Source organism: Limanda limanda, chromosome 5 (assembly GCF_963576545.1).
Source record: "Limanda limanda chromosome 5, fLimLim1.1, whole genome shotgun sequence".
NCBI classification, from domain to species: domain Eukaryota; kingdom Metazoa; phylum Chordata; class Actinopteri; order Pleuronectiformes; family Pleuronectidae; genus Limanda; species Limanda limanda.
This window is the reverse complement of record NC_083640.1, coordinates 6,191,724-6,216,450: the sequence shown is the minus strand read 5'-3', so window position 1 is coordinate 6,216,450 and position 24,727 is coordinate 6,191,724. Positions and strand designations below refer to the sequence as shown.

The window sequence follows — 24,727 nt, the reverse complement described above, 5'->3', positions numbered from 1 at the left end:
TAGAAAGGACATTAAAAATAACACCATCGCTTCTGCTCCTTTCACCTGACTCTACATCCTTACTCACAAATACATTTTTACCCGAAACTGCAGATATGCTGTTGTGCTGAAAAATGCTATTATACCACAATAAGTCTGCTTGGAATACAAAGGGGACGGCGTGAAGTGTAATTATGTCCCACAACTGTCTCGCTGCTGGTATTGCTGGAGTTTAATTAGCTGAATTCTCCTCAGTACAGAGAGATCACGACCAGATGCCTCGCGGCCAAACCCAGGTGGTTATTGAGACACGACTTCAAAGGGAAAAAATAAGAGAATCATTATTTGGTTCATTACTTGTGACGGGAGTTCTGAGTGAGTTTGATAAATGTCATGGAGACAAGCCGGCCACCCTGTGAGATCACAGACTTTCTCTGACTGAGTGATTGAAGTGTTATGGCAACGAGACAGGTTTCATAAAGCAGTTTGGATAATTTCCTGATGCTTGACTGAGCACTTATTGTGTGGGTGAAACAGTGTAGACTCAGATTGGATGTTTTTTTCTCGGCGGAAATGAGGTTACCATCGTGTCTTGGCTCACATCAATGTTTATTAACCTGAATCAGTGCACATCACTGAAAGTTCTGCCAAAGTAAAGTACGTACTAAAGCAGGATTACAGGAAACAGACAGGACTTAATGTCATGATTCATGTTTTTATCTGTGATTGTCGACTGTAGGTTATTAGGCTTTTTGTGGATAAAGGGTGAGATAAACATCTTCAGGCCTTTTGAAAAAATCTGTTGCTGCAGTGGCACAAACATCTTTTATACCTTTCTGGGTGCGTGATTTACCAGGTCTGTACTCTGTGATGCTTCCAGGGAAGAATCACAGCCTCCCACTCTGACTCTGTCTCACCATCCTCCACCTCAGCATGGAAACATACCGACTTTAAACAGCGTTACGAACTCTCCCCACTACTGTGTGACAACGTTAGGCTTGCTCTAACGGTGCAGGTGCTGACTGATTGATATATGTTTTCCCCTCGAGGTCGTTAAGTACCACAACCGAAGCTGCACAGTTTGGCCAGACCACATGCTGCAGTTTGTTGATAGGTTACTTATAGAGCATGTCAGAATTAAAACTGGTTTTGCATTTTGTATCTGAATACTTTAATCTGGTCAAATTTATGTTTTATTTCCGCCACAGTCATGATGCAACATACAAATGAGTGGGTTGATTTTTGTTTACCTACTGGAAAAATAAAGGGGAAACAACACAATTATCATGCCGAAGTAAAACATTCAAGTAAGACACAAGATTGTTTAATTAATTGTCAGTTTTCTGATGGAAGAATTGAAAGAACGAGTATGTTAGTTGCATAGTATAACTAATTTAAGTCTGGAGCAATATTTGTAATTACTTCATACTTTAACGTAATTAAAATGGTTCAAAATCAATGATCATTAATGTTTTTCTGGCATTTCACCCTGCACAGGCACACAATATATGTATAGTATAAAAATAGCCTTCGACAACCTCAAGAAAAATATATAGGATAATATATTGTAAAAGTGAAATCAGTCGTTCCAGTAAAAATTACACACCAATGCACAGACATCAGGGATTCAAATGATTTTAGCCTGCTCTATACAGAGTGATCAAGTTTCAACAGTATTGCATTGTATGTACAGAAAGGCCTCTCTCCACATCAGGTCTCAGTGGAAAGAGCAGCAGCTGCAGAGATGACCCCTGATAGATTTGATGTAGTATTATATTTGCGGAGTGAGTCTTCACAGTATAATAGCAGTGCCCACAGGAACATTGGAATGAAAGCTAATGTCTCGGTCTCCTGAGATGCTATATCAGCAAAGACTCAGCAAAGCAGGCTGGGTTGGAGACACATTACGAGGTAAAGTCATATTGGCACTTCTAGCAGAATTGATCATTTCTGTCTCCAACCATTTTTCTATGTTTGCACATGGAGCTTGCATGTAAGCCAGATGTTCTTGCTCAGATATGACATTTACGATCATTTACCAAGGTGAGGATATTACAAATGATTCTGTTCCTGCGTGTGGCAGAAGGAGATGCAATAAGAGTGAGAACACATCCACTTAGGTGAATTTATCTTGCAATGGTATTGATGTTCACACTCTATGCAGATGTCAAACCAAGAATCCATGAGTCATCTACCCTTCACTGCATGATGCTGGGAGCATCTTTTACGTTTCCATTGTCTTTGTCTCCGCAGCTTTCTCCCCTATCTGTTCATTTCTTTTCATTTACAAGTCCTACCTTGTAAATCATTTCACACCTGAACAAACGGGAAACTGCGGCGAGTTCTATGATTTATTTTCCCTTCCCCTGGTTCCATTCTGTTCCTTTCCTCTCGGAAACAACACCACACGCAGCCCTCTGCACCGAATAATCAGCCCTGCACATGCGAGCCTTCTTTCTGCTCATAAAAAGGCCCCAGTTCTTTGTGTCCCATGTCGCCTCTCTAGCCAGAGAACGCTATAGAAGTCACATCTCTCAGTAAATAATAAATATGCCATAACCTTTCTGTGTGAACCCAGCCTTTCATCAGCCCCCTGCAGTCAGATGGAAGCGGGGAGGCTCAGCTATTGTGAGCAGCCCCGGCTAATTGTTAAACATGTTCTTGTCAATCAAGCTTATCCCAAATGGCAACTCCTCAGCCCGCCCCACAATGAGCTGCCTGAGCCACGGTAGCCTTAGAGGAGTCACTTTCGTCCACTCACCAGCAACCCATCTCCATTCCATTAGCGGCCGCGCTATATGAATGGTGGAAACTGGTAGTTGACTGCAGACCTATTCAAGCTTGTACATGGGCTGAATGGCCCCCTCTCCATGGCATGTGTTTCATTTCCACACAGACAGGTCGAACAGGTGGAGAGGTAATTGTGTTCGCAGACGGAGAGGCAGATTCTCTTCCCTTCATGGATCAAAAAGCTACAGTAAATATTCACAAGAGTCGATGAGGAGCATGTTTGACTGGGAACCAAAACAAGTTCGCTGTTACGCCATTTCACATAGCTCAATAGAGTTGTTCCAACTTTATTTAGCTGCTGCCGCTGAATTGATCTCCTCCCACGAACCTCGTCTAACTCAGTTGCATGGTTTGTTAGCTATATCAAAGCAGCTCTACTGAATGACAAAGCACTGTAACCTTGGGGGAGGCCACTGGGGGCTGGCACAAAACACATAATGCTGAGTTATCACTCTTTGATAATGGCAAAACAAGCATCGGATAAAAAACACGAGACTCGACTAGATGAATGTCATTATTATTATTGATTGCACAAGAAAAGCCCATGTTATTGGTGCAGGGGAAGCAGCCACTCCATGTGGAATAATAGGAGGCTCTGAAATTGTCATCAACAACTATAAATGTCTCTGGCTTCAATAAAGCACCGCAGCCATCAGTAAACTAAGATCCATTTCTCCGGCCTTCGCTCAAGTGGCTTTTTCAAAAGCGGCCGACACTTCAGAGATTTCGTTGAAGCCATCTCGAGATTTTGAAATGGATGTGGGGGATGTCGTTAAATGAAGGAGTGGAATCTCTCAAGCATTTCTCATTCCAATAAGCCCAAGGAGTGCGTTTAGATTCACAATGGTTCCACTCGGCTAGAGAGAAACATTTTCTGAATTTAAACGCTAACCAGTTCTGCAGCGAGCCCCTTCGCTCACATGAAGCGTTAAATTCAACTCAAAGCAGCAGCAAAAGAGATTTACATTTTCTGTATACAGGCTTTAGAGCCTTTGGGTGAGTAGAAGAAGATTTTGCATTAAGGAGATTTTTATTTTTCTCTCCCCAAATCCCATCTATGAAATTTTGCAAAGTTTAATCATGGCTTCTGTTTACGCCCCTGGGTTTTGTCTGTTAAGCTGTTGCCCCCCAGCTGGGAAACATAAGAACATTCCATCATAAGCTGTTCCAAAGTCTGATTACAGATTTCACAAATCATCCCAACCAGGACTGTTCATCTAAATGTTACTCCCTGAAATATGGTACTTGTAATTATGGGGGTTTTATGTGTTGCCTTCCTGGTGTACAACGGCAACACAGAACCTCCCAGCTTTGAAAGAATGCCTCATTAAAAAACTTTTTCTGACAGCAATTCTCTGAGCAATTCCACGGCTGTGAGTTTTAATTCAGGTTCTAAAAAGGAGAGAAACATTTCAGGATATCTATCAAAATCCCCTTCTGGTTTAAATCCTTTCTGTGGTCCTTACCCGCATGCCCAGCTCGATGTTCTCTCCTCCGTAGACCTCCATTCCCGGATCCAGCAGACCGATCTCACCGAAGTACTCCCGATCCACCACGAAGGAGCAGCCAATCATAGCTGGAGTTCTGCAGGAGCAGAGAGAGAAAGTATCTTTTTAACATTATTATTCAGCCACTAAACATGTATAAACCCTCAGAGAACGCTAAAGAAGCAGATGCAATCAAAGCATCTCGGGTTTTATGAGTTTTTCTGAATCAGAATGAGAAAACACATCAAGGATTTGTTGCAGCCTTTCATGCTTCACAGCACAGTAGCTTACGATTTATCAGTTCAATCAACTCAATGTAAATATCCAGATATGCTGCTGTTTTAATATAAAAAGTTGCCAGGGTTTATCCATGCACTGAGTTGTTAAATATCAAGACTGGAAATCTCATGTAATGCAAAACAAATTTGATTTGGCTGAAACTGTGGTTGATGTGCAACATAGAGGGACTTGTCTGTTTCAGTTGCTTTAGAACGGCCTGTACAGAATATACAAGGTACAGATACAGCTGCTGAAGATGCTGAAGAGATGATGAGGAAACACTGTGCTGTATTAACTTCTAAGTATTCTTTTATGCTTTCTATTGAGAGCAGAGTGGCAACACTGTGAGTGACAAATGTTGAAATGTTAGAAGGATGCATGAATGAAAACAATCTGACGTTGTCATCAGCCCAGTTTAATTTAAAATGCAGCCACTGTAATTGAGACAAAACTGCCTTTTATTCAAAGACAATGCACCGGGAGCAACTGGATTTCTATGGATCTATTTCCTGCTTCTATTACAGGATGTCAATTTGTAGCTCAGCAGTAAAGTAGAATATTCCTGCCTTATAACCCAGCCAGACTGGTGCAGTGATGCATTTTTAATACATGTTGGGGATCTACAGTATCTGTATGGGTCAACTAACCCTTTTTCATGATCGTTTACTCTAAGCCGATAGGGCGACTCTCTTGCGTTGCTTCCAATGGAAAGTATTTAAACTAAATGCCATTTAACTAACAAACGGAAAAGACATAAGAGATGCAGCGAGTGATAAACAATGCACGAGTGGGCGATCACTCGTGCAGACAGACCGACTAAAACTGAATCTTTTAACTTGTAAATCATTTGTTATTCTGTAATTCTGTGTAATCATCAGGTTTGTAAATGAGGCGTCTAAAACTACACTGCATCCTGCAGTCTGTGATTGCATCATCCACCTCACATCAAATATGTCATGTACGCAGGTGTGCTGCTTGAAAACTGTAAGGAATTTGTTACAAAGGTTTCAGCAGACAGTCCATTACTTACCCATCCAGCAGTAATGTATCAATATTACATACATAAGTCTATATACACATATTTATACATGTGTACATGTTATAATTACTATTATTATATCACCATTACTATTATTATTATATATACTGTTGCTGCCATTATTACTATATACTGCTTTTATATTGGTATAATTACTATCATATATAAATATATATTATGTTATATTATATACTATATATACTGTACTATTCTTATATACTGTCTAACAATACCATTACCATCATATCATCAGTACTATTACCATCATCTTGCCACTGCACCTTATCTACCTATTTTATTGTATTTTATCTTGTGCTTCTTTTTTTTTTGTTCTTTCTACCTCAATATTTTAAATTTTATTGTATTGTATTGTATTGTATTTTATTGTATTCAAATATACCGGCTGCTATGACAACTTAATTTCCCTTCGGGGATGAATAAAGTACTCTATCTATCGATCTATCTATCTATCTATATTAGCATAATTTTAAAATATACGACAAGATGGTAAATGTCCCTTGTATGTTTGAAGGTCTTCTGCTCAACTAACTAACTACCAGTAGATGTTAGGAGGTGTTAGCGACCACCAGGCTGAACCTGAGGATACACTGCGGCTAAAGGTCAATCTGACTGGCTGCTGGCTTGTATGGCAGCACTATGAGAGCCATGTGTCCCGCTCAGACATTATAACCTCTATGCCTTTTTAACTAAACACTCTCCCTATGTTGTAGTATGTTCGTTATCATCATCTGCCTGCTGTATGGTGCTGACTAGTGCATGTTGTGTAAAGTTGGTTTATCAGAGCTTTTTTTTTGCTGAAAACAGTTGTTGGAGATTTTAAATGAAACACAAGAAAGTAAAGTAAAGTTTTGGGTAATAAAAGCAAAACAATTTGCTGCAAGAAGCTTTAATAGTCCATATCATTGAAGGGAACTGCAGGGGGGAAGGATACAGCGATTCTTCGTGTGTTCATCATGAGCGTCACCTTTCGTATTAGTTCAGCTTGTTTAAATGTCAGATTTCCAATGTTTTATCAGAAAAACCTACAAAATACTTAGAATCCTTTAATATTTTACAATAAATAAAAAATCAAGTCAATCTGATGGAGCTAGAGAGTATGTTGTTTTCTTTTTTCCACAAAAGCCACTGCTTACTTTCCACCTTTACTAAAATAAATGGTCCCACTTTAGCTGCTGTCTCCCCAGGGCTGCATCACAGTTCTATTATCTGTCAGGTCCTAAGTGCTCTGGGACAAAGCCCCTCAAAAAGCATTACGTCCATACAGAGGACTTAGCTCTGTAGTTTTTTTCTTTAAAGTGACCAAAGAGTGGTTTTATTCTTCGTTCTTGAAGGACACTCAGGGTAACTTCACCATATACTAGTACACGCACACACACACACACACACACACACACACACACACACACACACACACACACACACACACACACAAACAGACACAAAGGAGAGGCACATGTTCATCTTCCACTTCAGTTTGAGAGACAAGGCAGCGGGAAGCACTTCAGTGGGAGCTGCATTATGATCCATTAACTGTACCAAAAGGGTGCACTGAGCCATACAGGTCGTGAAACAACAAGAAAAGTGCTTTTTAGGTTAAGAACCCATTAAAAACCCTGAGAGTTATTATTGTAAAATCCTGGATTTTTACCAAACTAATAGAGATGCAGGGTGAAGTGAACCCACTTCAACCAGTCATGTCAAAAATAATGTCAGGACATTTTAAAGATACAGTGAGAACGATTGTGTGACCTTTTGTCTTTCCGGTGATTACTGATTCAATGTTATAGCTTAACCAGTAGGCAATTAGTAGGGGGATGAGGGGGGGGGGAGCTGTCCCATTTAAACCAATATTGTCATTCTGCGTTCCCTCTCAGCCACCCCCCATCCCCCATCCCCTACAAGATGGCACAGGTAGAGAATGTGTGTGAGCAGGTGAGCATCCTTTAGGTATTGTTGATAACTAAACTGTAAGATTTGCTACTTTTAAAAGTTGAAATGTAATGGCATCAAACAAGCAGGAGGACAGACAGCCCTCTGATCCTCTCTCTCTCTCCCTCCTCACACAAACACACTGACCATCTGACGCAAACACATCGACCATCAGCAGCATGCTCTTGCTGTACGACATTGTGTTGAATAATCATAATTCAATTGAATCTTGAATCCTAACACTCCTTGAGGTAGTTATGTAGTGCTCTCTCGTTCTCATTTCTCTGGTTTTCAACAATTTGTGGTGTTGTAGCTAATAACTCTACGGCTTTTGTTCCACCCCGAAAGCATCTTGTATTTATCCGTGCTTGCTCTCTTATACACTAGTCCTACCTGACGTAACCTCAAACAGTCTTGCTTAAATTATAAGCCGTTGTCGGGGAGCCTTTCAAGCACCATTATTTGCACTGGCTGTGCAGATAAAAAAGACAGACACAGCACATACTCAGCCCCGCTCACCCCATCCTTTCTCCTCTCCTGACAAGTGACCTACCTCGCTCGTCTGCAAACTTTGTGCAGCTCTTTTTGAACGTTCCCTTTTGGTAAGAAGAAAAAAAAAAAACACTTCCTGGCAACAAAAAACACTGAAGCACAGACTCAGCGCCTCAAGACAGATGCATGTGATGATGAAGGTAAAAACCTTTGGCTGACCGCATTGAATTATGTAGCGATGCTTTTCAACACAGGATGAGCTATTATGCTGCAGAAGTCACATCGTCACATCAGTGGGAGTAATAGCGTTTCAATGGGTTATGTATTGGGGATGTTTGGTGGAGGGAAAAAAGTAAATTGCGGCACTAAGGCATGAAAAAGCAATTACCCCACTGGAGCCAATTAACTGAGGCCAATTACATGAATAATTGCAGCCAGATGTTCCTCCAAAAATTCACAAAATAGAGACACCGGTCTACTTTTGGTTTCAATAATCAAATAGCAATGATTTCATTCCTGATTTGCTGTATCCCAGCGATGTTCAACTATACACAGAGAGAAATCAGAAGAGACAGACATACCAATTTCCCAAACAAGAACTTTCAGTAGATTTTGATGCGGTGCTCTTCATTTCCTACTCGGTGTGACCCTGCCATCAGGTGTGGGTGAAACATGACACAGTCTCCAGAGGCTTCTTTGTAATATTTTGTAAGTGAAAATGACAAACTGATCCATTGTTCTCTCTCAGTCACTTCTCTCTCCTCACCTGCACCGTTGTTCTGTCCTTTTGTGCACAAAACAACACACACACCCAAAGAACAAGAGGAAATTATAACCGTTTGTCACAAAATAACGTCTGGCTTGCATTTGATATCGCAGACTGATGCTGGAAATCTTCCAGTGGATTTGTCCTCTGATGCCAGTAGGTTTAGTTATTTCGAGTGTACAGATGGTTGCGCCCTTTAACTTTGCCCCAGCAGGATCATTTACTTTCAGTATGCAGTATGATCATCTGATACATTGATGCAATTTGGCAAGATTAAGACTTTTTCTCCCAGATGAGGAGACCACCGTAGAAACTTTGGAACACACATCTGGTTTTTCTGTGACCTCTCATTTAAAACTGTGCGACAGCCCAGATGTTGGTATGAGGGAAAGGTTCAGACATATAAATGAATTATACATTTTTGGTGTAAGAATTTATTCTTTAAGGCATTTCATTAATTCCATAATACCTTGTGGGTGGATTATCAAATGAAACTATTTACTTTAATTCTTTCAGCCTCATCCGCTGTAATATAAAGTGCGGTAAAAACCTTTAGTTGTGTCTTTTTCTCTGAGGCGGAATATTACACTCATTTATGGTCTCCTTGCACCATGATCTGTTCTCAAATGTAATCTCAATTGTGACATCGTCAAGGATCTGCCAAGGAAAGATGTTTACATTGAACTTTTTTTCCCTCAAGGCTACCCAAGAATAACTGAATAGAGTACTGCACAAAAAGATTCATATCTGATGCCCAGATTTGTCTGAAGGTGATTTATACGCTATCATTTAAGGCATTAACAGATCAGGTCGATATTGAATTTGAGCCATCTAAATCACCCATTTCCTCGTAAGAATTGTGTCATTTTGTTTGGAAATTTCAGGCTTCCTGTTCTGTCCCTCCTATAATCTCTGCAGCTGGTCTAGAAAACCTCTTTTTTTGTCCAATCTCAATTGGCAAACAATGCTCTGCAGTGTTAGAATGTGAGTTTTGTGCAGCCTTGTGCCCTTTCATCGTCTTTGTAGTGGAATATGTGCAAGCGGCCAGAGGAGACTTTAAGACTGAGACACCGACAGGCCACAGAGCTTCTGCGGTTGATGCACAGCAACCTTGAGGAAATAAGTGGGAGAATGATTTCCAGTAGAAATCCGCACAGCCGACACACTTCAGCTGGCCCTTGAGGCGATCTGTCCATTTGCAGCGAACTGTCAACAGGGAAACAGAAAGCAGTTGTGCCGTGTCTGAGGCTCTTCTCTGGTCTTTTATCAATTTCCTGGGGTATTTAGTTCCATAATATAAACTGTCACCACAATATTGTTCTGTGTGAGACGTCCTGTATGAAATTAAATCGTTGTTATGCAGGACCAAGCAAGGTAATGAAACTGGGCTTTGGAATTTCAGTATTTGTTGTGGCCCTCGGCCAAAACACAGCAGTATACGTGAATGTTTTAGCTTATAGTGGTTTTGGAATATTACAAGACATTCTGGCAGTAAGCGTCAGTATGTTTCATGTTTGCAGCTTGGCAACAATGCATCAGCCGAGGCTTTACGTGAAACAAATCTACTCTATTCTGACTGCAGCATCTGTTCAGCTTGCCAGTGGGGTTAGGACTAACAGACAGAGTTTCTACCTATTCCAAAGATGAAACTTGAAATGACTGCAGAGCTTTGAAAACCCATCAGCCGGTGTTCAGCCGCGGCTCCTCAGGCAGACGCTTCCAAAGCGATCGGGCTTCCAGCTGCAGATCCACCTGTCAGAGGAGCGACACTGGCTACTTCATGAATATGATTGCTCTCACTTTGACTCTATTTTAGCTTTATGTTTTTTTTATTTTTTTTTTTTATGCTTTGTCCTTGATGTTGTTGTTTGTTTTCTGCCCCGGTTTTGAGTTTATCAAGTTGCTTTTATTTAAAGCTCTGAAACCTTTTAGAGACCTTCGGCTGATATTGAGATGCAGCTCTGTTGGCAAGTCTCTAGTCTTGTTTATCTCAAAACGTATGCTTCCCTAACTTAACCACGTCTAGCATATTAGATTGACAGTCTTTCCTTTTATTAGTCCTGTGCAGTGTCTGCTCAAAACCTGCCTGTATGAAATGGACTGTGTGTTTGGCCTGTGGTAATTCGGGTTGCGGTTTTCTTTCTGAACTGTGAATGTGACCTGCAGTAATTGAGTCAGGGCTCAGTCCACAGAACCCTGGAGCTGCATCACCATTGCTGTACAAAGAGCTGTTCCTTTGTTTATCCAAAATTTGGTGAAACTCAACCCTATGGAGGCAGATCCCAGAACGAGCTGTTGTCGGAAAAGTCACATGTGTTTATGAGTCCCAGTTCCGTCTATAGCACTACAGTTTATTAATATTGAACATATCACATTTCCAAATCGCACAAATTCAACATTGCACTTTCTTGGGACCTTTACAATACATGTAGCAGGTGAAAATTCGATAAGGTTCCTCAGTATGCGTTCCACATACAGGCAGACAGAGATTTGTGGAGTTATTAGATAGATAAGTCATGGTCACTCACTACACATCTCTGTTGCTTCACTGATATATGTCCATGCTGTCTTGACCTCTGACCCCTCTGAGAAAGACTGATAATGTTTAGCAATATTTTTTTTATTAGCCATGAACCCTTGACACACGCTGAATGGTCTCCAGGTCCTGACGATAAAGCTCACTATGGGCTGCTGGCCATTGTTGAGCCATCATCCAGCCTCTGTATGGCCAATTAAAAACGTTTAGGTTGGGTTAAAATTTCTCTTAGAATTGCAAAAATATTCTAGGGTTAGGGTTAGGGTTAGGGTTAGGGTTAGGGTTATACAAATTGTATAAAATCTTCATTCCTCAGGTCTAAAGATTTTATACAATTTGAATTGCAGTGGCAAAGCACACAGCAGCATTTGTAATCCAGTAGCACCACGAATATGGACAAGATGAAAACCAATAGTTAAACTATTTCATTCTGTCTCTTGCTTGACCTCAAACTCTAGACTCCTGCACTGGCCTTGACTTCCCAGCATTAAAATGTACAGTTACAGATATACTTCCTCCATCCAAAGAAATATGTGAAATGTTTGCTCGTTGTCCTTCAAATGTTTCTAAATGCCCGTACCTCAACACAGGTCAATCACCACTGCTTATACATTTTTTCCAGTGCTGTTTGTTTCCTTGCACGTCCCACTGAGACGGATGCATTAATGCATCTCATCAGAGGGATCAGAGCTCAGGGACAGCTCGCTGAGTTAACCCTGCACCTGGCAGACGGCTACAACGTGTTGCTGAAGGACATTTTGATAGGCACGGCCACATTTGCTATGTGCATACTGTGAAACTTATCTTTGTCTGTTATTTATTCCAGACTGCAGCCCAGGCAAAGATATTGAATGTGGAGGAATATCAATAAAAGACAGCACACCCATTTTTGCAGCTACCCCTCTCTTACAAATTTTTCTGTAGACATTTTCCAGTTACTGTTTTCTCTTTGTGTCTCTCCTTCATGTTCAGGCAGGCTCGGCCATGCTGCTTGGCAACAAAATCATTGTAATCTTCTGTCAAATGACGTAAGATTGTTTCTATTGCTATGGTAGGACTGAGCGTTTCTGATTTGAGCATTCAGAGAGGAGATGCCGGGGGGCAGCACGCCTCAAGATCTGTTAATGTACCACATGTTGAAAATATAGCTCCAAGACCTTTTACTATTCACACTGATTAGAAAAGTCGGACAAAGCTAAAGTCTGAAAGGTTCAGCTATTGCAGGTAATTATCCATTCATTATTTTAGAAGGAAATAGCGGGTGGTCTCTCTTTCTCTCTCTCTCTCTCGCTCTCTCTCTGTCTCTGACAACGCTTGACTGTTATTATTAGTGCTATAATTATTATAACTAGCTATCATGATTCTGATAAAAATGATACTGCTATTAACTGGTGCTGCTTTCATTAACAACACTATTATTATTTTCATAATAACAACCAGTCGGACAGCTGACGGTTACACAACTGTTCCTGGTCTCTCTCTCTCTTTCTTCTATATCCCTTAGTTTTTTTTCTTGAATGTTATAATTGACTGTTAAATCTGTTGTTGTCTTCGTAAATTCAGTATAAATGATGTCCACTCAGTTTTTTTTACACTGTTAAGCTTCTGTCAAAGGACTCAAACCCTTCTGCACATATTTCAAAAAAACGACAGGGGCTCAAAGGAAATAATCCCTTCTTCACTTTCTGGACGGGTTTTGATATGAAACATCACGTAGCTTAGCAGTGACTTAAAAAGTAGTAGTGATGGGAATTAACAGAAGCAGAGAAAAGTATTTCTGCTTGAAAAAGTATACTGCTTAAAAAGTTTAGGTTTAAAGGTTTTGGTTTGGTTTTGATTTTGGAGTTTTTAGGACCAAAAGTACTTTTCTTATATATTATTCTTTGTATCTATCTAGTCAGTTTCATGTAGGTAGATATGCTATTGCAGATAAATGGTAACGAGAGGGTCTAACCACATTTCCAGAGTGGATCTATTGTTATAAGTCACAGGAGAACAGCTAGAGGTGAAGGGAAATGCTTATAACAGTGAGTTTAATGATCGCAGATAATACTTTAAACCTCCCTTCATGGATTCTGTAGTTAGTTCAGTAGTTTATCCTGACCAAACAGATTGGAATAGAGGACAATTTCCATGCAGCACATTTACTCCCCTGCTCTTCTCACACTATTAAAATCCAATATGATTTTACCAAGGACAAAACCAATTCAATAATTATACGGAAACATGATACCAGCCCGAGCTCTCCAGCCAACAGCGGTGGTGTAATGGAACGCTCTGCTCATATTCGACACACAATTACGCACGCATGACTGTGGCCTCGTGATCCTGCATCAAAATGAAGATAGTCATCACAGTCATGGTAATTAGACAGCGCTCTGTGGGGAGGCTTTATTGGTGTGTTTGGGTGGCACCCTGGACTACAGAGCACCTCAGTTTGATGGCTCCGCACATGAATAAGTCATATCCCGGGGCCTATCCATATTTCATCAAACATCCTCATCCATAATGAACGCCATTCACCAGCCGAGGCCCTCACCTGATAGGGGCTGTCTCATCGCCCTTGTCCAGCCACTCCTGCGGCGGGATGATGTACATGCACCACAGTCCCCAGTTGTAGCCGTGGGCGGCGTTGGCGTACTGCTGCACCTCAAACGTGTTGTACTTGATGTTGTCTATGGCGGGCAGGATGATGCGGGTGTGATCCTCCTTCATCCGGGTCAGAATAGGTTCGGCCCTATGGATTTAGAAAAGAGAAAGAAGTTAAGAGAAGTTAAGTGCAGGCTCTTCAAGTTAAGTACGCAGGAGCTTCAAAGCACAGCTGCAAAAGGTGAAACAGGAACGAGAGAGGAGAATAAAACTGCGAATATGTTAACTCTGAGGTTTGAAATACTAACATTGCAACCAGAACAATTTGGTCATGAGTGACTCAAGAGGTAATGTAACTGAATTTAAATGTAAAATAAAATAAAAACTGTGAAAGTGCTTTCACAAAAAGTATGGTGCAGGAAATCCACCTTGGAAAAAATGAAATAAAAGACATTAAAGAGAAAAGCACTGTTGATCCAGATTCCACGATGCCAAGAGCAGCTCTCGATGACTGCATAACATTTCTCGAGTTTCACCCTGCTGCAACATTTACCCAGGTTTTCCCGCTATGATGCAGTCTGTCAAATCAGCATTTATTCAACACTGAAAACGATTTGCCGGCAGGATCCGATCCCTTTTTGCGAAAATGAATTTTTTCCTGCAACAACAAATAACATCATATCATATTTTATCTCTCCTACTCATGAAAACGAAATGTCAAAATGTGACACTTTTCCAGCCGAGAGACGCGATAACAGGTAGAACCTGATAAAGCGAAACACATCAGGTGCAGGGAGAAGCTTTCTTTATCCACGTTCTCTCTCTTTTTTTTACCATCCTCTGTGTGAAAGGTGGCATGTTAGTTGGTGAAACAGCCTTCCTCTGCACAGACTTTATCTCATGGCTTTTGCTCAGGGGCTGCTTGGCCAGCACATATTCTTTTAAAGCTCACCAAATCGAGAGCAGGGGCCATATTCACAAAACACCCAGGGGCAGAGCGTGTCTGTTGAGAATAAACCCCTCTAGAATGAATTAGTAAAACAATTATATTTGAATGAAACTTGTTTTTTAGCTTTAGTACAGGAATCATTTAGCACCAGCTCTGGGGGTAGTTGAGAAGGATCATTGTTAATTACTGAGAGCAGTCAATCTATTAACCAGGTCAGTGGTGTCAAAAGAATAAAAGACGTTAACCTTTTCAAATAAATGTCTATAACCCGTTTGAGCATGTTGATGAGTGTGCAGGGTTCTGGCTGTTAGAGAGAATTCGACTTTACTTCAGACAGCACGTTTACTTCACAGCCCAGCAGTTCATTTCCTATAGATTTACTCCAGCTATAAATAAGGTAGCATTGTGGATGATGATAAATATGTTGAAAGCAGTGGATGCAGTTGATTTCCAGTCTCCTTTCAACAGTCAACACAAACAAATAGTTCAACATTTTGGGATGTGTGCTTATTGTATCTTTAAACCATACACACAAGGAAATGTAAAAGTAAAACAATGTTGTTTTATAGGGAGTTACTTCTCATTCTCAGTCACTGTGTCTGGCTTCAAACCTAAAGACATGAATTAAGTGGGTCAATCATTTTCTGATGTACATAAGAAGATACGACACAATACGATAATCCTTTATCAGTGCACTACAGGCTAATTGGCTGTGTTAGAGTAGGAAAGGGGATTTTACAAAATTAAATCAGTAAAACTAATTAATAGATAATATACAATATAAACAGAAATTATAGGGAAACAATTTATCCAAAATGAGATAAAAACAATTACGTGTACATTTTAATTAGAATATAATGTAACACGATTGCAAGACATTGAATTGCACCGATAGAAAGTTAGTGTTGCAGAGTTAAATGATGCTAAACCTTACTGAGTTTAAAATGTATATAAAGCAGAAAAAACAGATTTCTTATCCAAAGCTAAACTTTAAGCTGGATATAATATGTAATATGTTTAAACAATTCCCTACACGCAACAATGACCATGACTTCAGAAACATAAAACTCAGCTTAGGCAGCTCAAACCTGATATCTAATTTATCTATGCCATGGACCTACAAATATTAAAAACACATCAGTGAGCTACATATGGCGACAGCAGCCTGTCACTTTGTTACAATGAACATCGGAGCGACTGTACTGTGGTACTGTAAACACAGCATTAGATTCTGAAAATAGACCAACGACAAGGGCAGCACTTACTCTTGCTTCAGAAAACTATTTAAAAAAGGATTTGTGACTCGTTTTTTAATGATTTGAGTTGAGTTATGTTGCAAATTACAGAGAGACCTTGTTATGAGGTTTGTTGAAATTACAAACATTTGGAGCATCATGCTCATCCTGTAACCAAGCAACGTAAACAATGCACTAAATGGCCAATGGGATCAACAGCACAGTATGAGCAGTGGGAAACATTTTCTGTTCCAGCCGAGCTTCATTCCGTCCTCTCACCTTAAATCCATACAACTTACTAAACTGAATTTCACCTTTTCATAAAACATGCAAGGTCGATAAATGTTTTCCGCCGTGCACCTTGTGGGAACTGCATTTTCCACAACCAATGCCAAACCCCAACCAATCATAAAGTGAAGTATCCACCAGCCCTTTCCCTCATTTCTGACAGCATCAGCTGCTCTCAGCAGTTTTCTTACTATGTCTGAAGAGGCCCACGCCACAGCGCCAAGGAGCATCTTATTACTGATAAGACTAAACACTCCAGGTTTTTGGTTCTAGGGTATTTTTGTTACTGGAGCGGTTCCCTGGCAATGCCACATACTGGGAGCTCCCTATGCTATTTGAAGCCTTGGAGACATGGTGCTAAGGTCCATATGGTAGAGCACAGAGCTGAAGCACTGCAGGCTCTGGCCACATTTGTATAATCTTCATCATGCTGAGAGATGATCTCCAACATATCATCAAAGCGAACCTCAACATGTTCAATTCTTCACTTGATATACTTCTAAATTTAAAAAGGAGGCTGCAATTATAAAATGATAAATGTATCTCTCAGAATACTCCCACACTCTCACAACTTTCTCTCTATCGCCCGGCCCACTGACTTCCTCGCTCACCCCTGATTTCTACCTCGTTCCCCCTCCACCTCTCTCCTCCCCATCTACTTCTCTTGATGAAGTGAAACCCATTTATCTTCCAAAAGCAAAATTACTACTTATCATATGAAGGTGGGGAACAGAGAGTACAGAGGAAACTGATATGGAACTATATGGGATGATGTCACTAAGATATGAGGTAGTACCTAAAAAAAGGCATTAATTATAACATGAGAGTGGCTGGTTAAAGTACTTTAAAGAACTAAAGCTGCAATTCTGACACGCAAGCAGCGAGTGCTTTCCCTCTTTACTCCAAAGCCATGATTACTGTTGAAGAAAATGTTTTGAACGTTTTCTTCTTTAATTTGTGACATTGTTGATGGAAGCTGTGGATGAAAAAAGGAGGTAAATATAACCCCAGTTAAAACCATACAAACAAACACATCATATAAATAAAGATGGGCAACATGTTTCCACTTCTCCCACTATCCAGAAATTAAGCTAAACTTTCCCAGCAGTGAGGTCCCACCCATACACATGCTCGAGCAATTGTCAGTCAGTCTCAGCTGTCAATCATGACGTTTCACCTCGATTTTAGCATCAAATAATGAATTAAAACCAAACTTACTGATAATAGGAGCACTTTAAACAAGATGTTGTCTATACCAAGGTAACAATCATACTCAAAAAACAGTTAGATGTCCCTAAGAAGACCTGTATGTTTTAATGTGATAAAGTAGAGTTGCTCTGCGATACATTTTCTCTGTCTCTCTCTATACATATAGGTTTTGAAAATTGTTGAGCTTAATTTGGACTATATTATAATAAGAAGGTTTTTGTATCATTATGTATCCTATCTACATACATGATTGAAGAATATTAGAGAGGCTTTTGAATATAATACAGTTCAGTGCAACACCACTGTCATACATTTTAACCTTATCTTGATTTGTTTCACTAAACTTTTAGTGTTGATTACACATATTTTATTTTCTTATATTTCTTTAATTGTTGTCTTTTATTTTCATTTTTAATACATTTCAATGTCCTATTCGTTGCTAATCACCTGTGAAGTACCTTCAATTTATTTTTTTGAAAGCGCATATGTGTTAATTAAACTGAATTGACTGATCGATTGATTGTTTGATAACTACAACCAATGATGATGAAAAATATGTCTGAAACTACATCAAGTAAAATATGTTTGAAATACTGTCTGTAACTGTGTTACCCTTGAACAACATATTGCAAATGTCATAAAACTAGACTAGAACATATATATTGGATTGCATTAGTGTGTAGAGCTATACCTAATAAAGTACCACTGAGTGTATAATAATCAAATCTCCATTGGTATTGGCTAAATGTCTTCATCTGCAAAATTGAAACAACCAGGGATCACTCCAGATGAAAAAGCAGCTTGAATTGTGCAGCTGGTCTCATGCTGGCTGTGTTTGGTTCCCACTGCATGTTCCTGAATTAATTATGTGGTTAAGATTTTAATTAAATTACTTATTTGCACTGGAGAAAAAAAACGTGAAAAGCAAGGGTGGTAGTTTATAATCATAAGCTGGTGAGTAATGATGTACAGGCATCATTACTCATGACATGAGGTCACATGGGAAAAGTCTTTAAAGTTGGTGAACATTCGTATTCATGTTGAAAGCAACCACCAAAACAAAGTTTTCAAAACAGGCCACCTGTGCAAGACTATAAGAATTAGAAATACCTATCTCAAAGGGAAGCTAAAAATCTAGTCCATGCATTTGTTACCTCCAGTCTGGACTACTGTAATTCTTTATTGTCAGTATGTCCCAAATACCCAAAATACTACAGCGCCAGTAGTAACAGGAACTAGAAAAAAAGTTTGTATCCTGCGAAATCCCGTTCCTTATGTATAAAGCTCTTAAAGACCGAGCATATAGGTCTCTCCTGTAAACATCTCTTCACTCTCAGAATGCAGGCTTCCTAGTGATGATGCTCTGCTCTCTCTCGTTCTTTGTGTATTTATATCACACTACAGGTCCTCTATCTAACTTTGTGTCCTCTCTCTCCTCTACTTTTCCTCTCATTCTGCAGGTTTCTAAGCTGCACGATGCAGATCCAACACTACTGCTCAGTTAATGTTGTTATTGTTCTTTTTATGAGTAGGATTATTATTACAAGTATTAATAATTGGTGCTGTTTTCATGCTGCTGTTATTACACCTATGGGTCTGTCATTAAAACTGTGCTCGACTACAATGGTAACAACAGTGTCTCTCCTCTCTCCCCTTCTACTCTCCTTTAAACCCAGCCTGTAACAACAGACGCCCGCCCAACCTTACTCCAATTCTGTCGGAGGTTTCTTCCTGTGAGACATTATATATTTCCCTCTGCCGTTGATAAGTGTTTGCTCATTGTCGAAGTTGGGTTCTCGCTAAAATGTTCAGGTCTCAACCTTATTCTGTGAAGAGCCTTGAAAGTGACTTGGACACCAACAAAAATATTACAAGAATCTGATATCAAAATTTCAATCAATAGTGCTTGAAGAGTGAATAGGCCAAAAAGTGTTTCCAATTCCTGGTTAGCTTAGCACCTGTGTGGCTACTGCGTCATACTGTTTACAACCTTACAGCTCAACAAAAGTGAAGTTAAAGCGTCTTGATCCCCCCCATGCAGCTGTCTGTAGTATAGGAAAAACCTTCTCCCTCAATGTAAACGGTTGGGACTAGGAACAATAAATAACAATGAATGATGCTGGTTATTTATCCAGAATAATGGGGTTAAACATCATGATTGACAGTTGAGACAGACCAATGACTGGCCGAGTGCATTAATGGACAGGGCCTTATCTCCAGAGCGCTCCTGTGCAAACTCTGACTAAAAATGCACAAGATGGCAGCGTTTATATCCTGGGTTCAGATAAGTGGAGATGAGTCATCCATCTTTACGTACACTCTATGTTTATCGGATCACAAGTTGTTGTTTTTTGCTGCAGTACAATGAGTAACCAGTAGAGTATAAAGCCCTCATTGTGGGGCTTTATGCAGCTCTGCTAATAGATCTATTTCTACACAGCTCTTTCACATCCCTCCTTTACCGAAATCCTGTGACAAATTCCACACTAGGGTTTTGAGTGTTGATAACTTCCACATTCACTGAGTACCTTCACCTGTCTAGAGTGGGAGATGTGTGACACATCATCCATACTCTGTGCTGGAATAAAGACTTTGCTTTAACCTCCCACATGGTTGTTATCGTAGCAGTGTTCCCAGCATGGTTAGTTGGCCGTGGTTAGCCGAGGTTGTGCTGTCTCTGAATCTCCCTCTTCACTGTAGCTAACCTTGAGGAGGTTTCTCTGCCTCCACCCCTGCACATCCTCCATCCATTTCCCTGCGCCCTTGGGATCCCAATGACACCCCTGAGCCAGCCAGCAGCGCCCGCACCTCAGGGATTCATGAGGCTGATAAGACAGGGACGCTCTGGAAATTAGGACACATCTGGTCTCGACTGTCTCTCTGTGTCATCCCTCTTCATATACCTACCATTTCATCTGCATAACACTGAGAGGGTTATTCATCCGCATCAATCCGAATCATACTCGGTTCCATACTACAATAGGATTTTTCCCCTTTCCAGTGATGACTCATCCAATATTGTGAATACGTGTTGACAACCTCAATTGCTGTTGGCTCCACTGCCTCATTTCTTGTAGCGTCTCATACTGAAGCAGGTGCTCTTCCGAATTCATTCACTGTCTTTCATAACATCGAGCACCTTTGTCTCGTTTCATATTAGCCTGTGAGCACATTTCACAGAGTTATATACAAAGAAAGGTCTACCACAAACCAGGATAAGAATCACTGTAATATCTCAGTTTATATCAACTTCACAACATAGCAACGTTTCACACATAGATATAAAACCCTGCAGCTCTCTTCTTTTATATTTAAAAATCCCAGATTAATGGATCTAGAATTGTGAATGATTCTGAAGCAGAGAAATATCAGATAATGGGATTTAATGGCACTCAGAGTTTTGCCCCAAGGGCACTCAGTGCCAAAAATAAGACCGTCTTTATTCTGCATCAGACTTAAAGCAGCTGAATGTTGAGGGAGAAAATGTAAATCTGGTACTGTAGCATTCGCCGGTGATTTACATGTTATATGTGAGAAAAGACAAAGGCACATAGAAGCACATTGAGTAGAGTAACATTTTTGGCGGAATGAAATGAGCAGAATCAGAGATATCATCTTTTCGTTTTTTTTCCACGTAAAAACATGGGGCCTGCATTTCCCCCAGAGTTAGGTGTGTTAGAATATAAGCTATGAATATATCCTTGAGCTCCTCGCCTCAAGCAGCAATGACTGGCAGCTTACAGTGGTCGGATAAGCTGCCATCTGATGCAACATCCCCAGTCTTCAGACCCAACAGCAGCTGACTCGAGACGTCTCTTGACACAGTCTTTTGTAGCTTAAATGGCTTTCCACACATTCTGCAGCACTCCCAAGACAGGTTCTCTTTTAATTGTTTAACTAAAGATAAAAAAAATCTGTCTTTATGTTTCATTTTTCTTTCAATCATTATTGCAAATCTTGCTTGAGGCATTTAAAGCTAGCATATGCTGTCCTTCCATATAGTTCTTCCTCTAGCTCTGTGAAACTGGATATTTCTTAATTTTGTAAGATGACAAAACAAGTTCATCTATAAATCTTTTGAATGAGTTACCATTAAATATGAAGGCTCACTTTACACTCTGGACTCTCTTTGGCTTCTTCAGAATTTCAGTAGAAATAAGAGGTTTGACTTTAGATTAAGAAAACATCTTGATTACCTGTTTCTATAACAATTAAATCTTACTGTTTAAAATATTAAATTTCATGATAGCGACTATTAAAGTTAAATAAGGTATGAATGGTGTATGTTTAACTAAAATGCCTTGTAAAGCAAAAGGTATAGAGTGTTGATTTGTTTTTATATGTGTAAGTGATCATATTGACAGTATTCAGTCTTGATATGGGGGTTGAATATGTATGTATATTAGTTATAATATTGATAATATAATGATAACAATAATAATAAAAGCAGAATTTATATTGCGCCTTCCAATAGACCCTTTACTTGTGTCCGTGGGGATGATACAGTAAGTGAACTTATAGCAATGCATTCTTGTGGTGAGAAAAGCTTTTACTGGTTGGTGTTGAGGAGCGTTGAGCTTTTATCACACAGAGAAGTCAATAGTTTAGCCTCATAAAGTGTTAATTCAATAACAATGTTTCCAAAAGAGCTCAAATAACACTGTGGGTTTTAATCCATTTAGACAGCAAAGTGTTACACTGAACTGTGATAGTGTTAATTTGTGTTTGCTCTGTGTGCATGAAGCAGAATCTAAGCCGCCACTGCCTCCAACCATTAAGCAGATTAAATCTGTGACTGTGAGGTCGTCCACAGTCCTCCTGCCTGGCTGCTCAGCAGAGCAGCTCCAACATGTGTGTGTGTGTGTGTGTGTGTGTGTGTGTGTGTGTGTGTGTGTGTGGACATATTAATAGTGAATATTCATTATGGTGTCAGGGTTTTTTTTGAAGTAGAAAGTGATGCAGAGGCATGAACTGGAAAATGATAGATCTAACACTATTTCTACATGCATTGCTCAGGACTTGGTTGATGTGCTGCAAATGTCGAGGCTACATTAATCTCTGTCTTCTCTCTGTGGTTGCAGAGATCTATTTGAACTGTGTACTGTGAAACCGTCAATGTGGCTGCAGCCAAAACCACAGCCCGACACAGTGAGCAACATTACAAGACATATTTACTTTTGTTGATGGAAAATACCTCCTCCAGCTTCAATAACGCTGAAAGGTAATGCAATATAAAACCATTGCACCTGCAAGGCGTAACGAGCAGAGAGAGCTCCATGATATTCACAAAGGAACTGATATCAAATTATAAATAATTTCCACAGTTTGTCTTATTCGGAAAGATTAACTCACCAGGTCACATCGCGTTCAACATTTATCAGAGTGCTGCTTTCGGAGGCATGCATTTCATTACAGCCTCCCAGCAATGACAATCTTATCTCCTGCACACACTCAGCAGGGAGCGGCCGCTACACGGCTAATCATTAATCGTTATTAGAGCCTGAGATTGCAACTGTGTAGGGGCTTCAAAACCAAATAAATATCAATTTCCCAGCGCCTCCCCTCTGCAGCCGCGTGGCTGAAGCCAGGCGTAGAGTGGGTCCTAATTACAACACGCTCCCAGTTCCTGCCATTAATCCTGTTTATTTACAGAGCATGTAGACGGAAACGGGTCCGGGCTGAATGGACATCCTCTGTCTCAGGGATGGATGGATATTAAGCCTTAGAGGAGAGAATGGATTGCTCCGGTTTGGCTGATGCAATACCACATTAATGATAGGCAACAATTTCATATACTCATATTAAAAGGGAAGCTAAGCTGTGGAAATCAGATTCCTGTACTCCTCTGGTGGAAACCGCTAGCTTCTTAACTCCTCATAAGCCAACATTGTGTAAATGGACGGGGGGGACAGCTGTCAGGTGCATTGTACAGTACGATACAATTATCTTTGCTTTAACGGTAATGGGCACCAGCAATACATTTCAGCTGCAAATGCACAGGGCCCCTGGGGGAGCGCCATGACAGTGAATCAGAGCCGCTTTGCAGCCGACCGCTGGCAGCATTGTCTCTGCTTCAGTATGCACAGGCAGGCGGTGTGTACAAGGTCAGTGAGGGAGACTCACCACAACATCTACAGGAAGCATCCATCTCACTTATCACTGTATGTGGCACGCTGCATAATCATATTGTGATAGATAGGGAGCTGCTTCCACTCTAACGAATAGATACTGTAGATACCAAAAGTGAATCTATCTGGATAAAGGTGCAACTCAGAATGGTTACACACATAGAGTAGATAATGAATCCATGCACTGTTTCACACACACAAAGAAATCCAAGCAAGACAAACAAAGCATCCTGAAGGTGCCTGTCATCTCCTCTATCGCTGTATCTCCAGCTTCTACTTGGAGAGGAATCCCAGGGACTCTGGTCCTCTTTTCTCTTTGCCTCATGGAAATAAAGCGTGTGTGAAAGTAAATCTACGACAGTAGCAGGTTATGGAACGGAGATGGAAGCAGGGATGTGGGTTAAGGTTTATGTGGGTATGTGTCGGGGAAGGGAACAGTAGAGGGAGAAGTGTGACATTTTCACAATGGCAGAAGGTGAACTAACGAAAAGGAAATTTATCAGCAAGGCCTCAACTGGTACAGCGAGAGCAATAGTGAGGAGCTAAAACGAGAACTGACTCAGAGCATCGAGGTGGATGTGTGACTTAGAAATGTGCATCTATTTTTACAGCATGCAGTGAAATATGAGGAGGAGGAGGAGTTTCTGTTCACTCTAAAACTGTTTGGCAGGATGCAATAATCAAGGTACATGCAATGACCTCTTTGCAAAAGTCACAGTGTGTGGTCGCTGACTCATCTACGAGAGTGTGTTTATGATTTTTACATTCTAAGAAAGATGACACACACAGACTGGCAAGTTTACATCATCGGCTAGAGACAGGACCATAACAGAGGGAGTTTCAAGGTTTATCAAATGTTCTAATGGGCCGCAATTTCAACAGCGGGGTTTAACTTTAACTTAACTTAAATGTGCATCTATCCTGATTCAGAAGGGTGCACATTTAGATTAAGTTTACTGTTAGCTCTTTAGCTAAGAGCAAAGCCGCACTGGGCTTATTTTGAAAATTGTG

At 40.3% G+C, this 24,727-nt stretch overlaps 1 protein-coding gene across 1 annotated transcript in view; it reads right to left on the bottom strand.

The window, feature by feature from the left end:
• The window catches only part of galnt9 (polypeptide N-acetylgalactosaminyltransferase 9), a 106,074-nt gene that overhangs the window by 34,641 nt on the left and 46,706 nt on the right, over positions 1-24,727 (bottom strand). Inside the window, exons 5-6 of the mRNA XM_061070777.1 lie at positions 13,858-14,055; positions 4,236-4,353 (exon numbers count right to left, since the gene is read on the bottom strand). Of these exons, the coding sequence (XP_060926760.1) occupies positions 4,236-4,353; positions 13,858-14,055 (316 nt within the window). The remainder of the gene's footprint in view (positions 1-4,235; positions 4,354-13,857; positions 14,056-24,727) is intronic.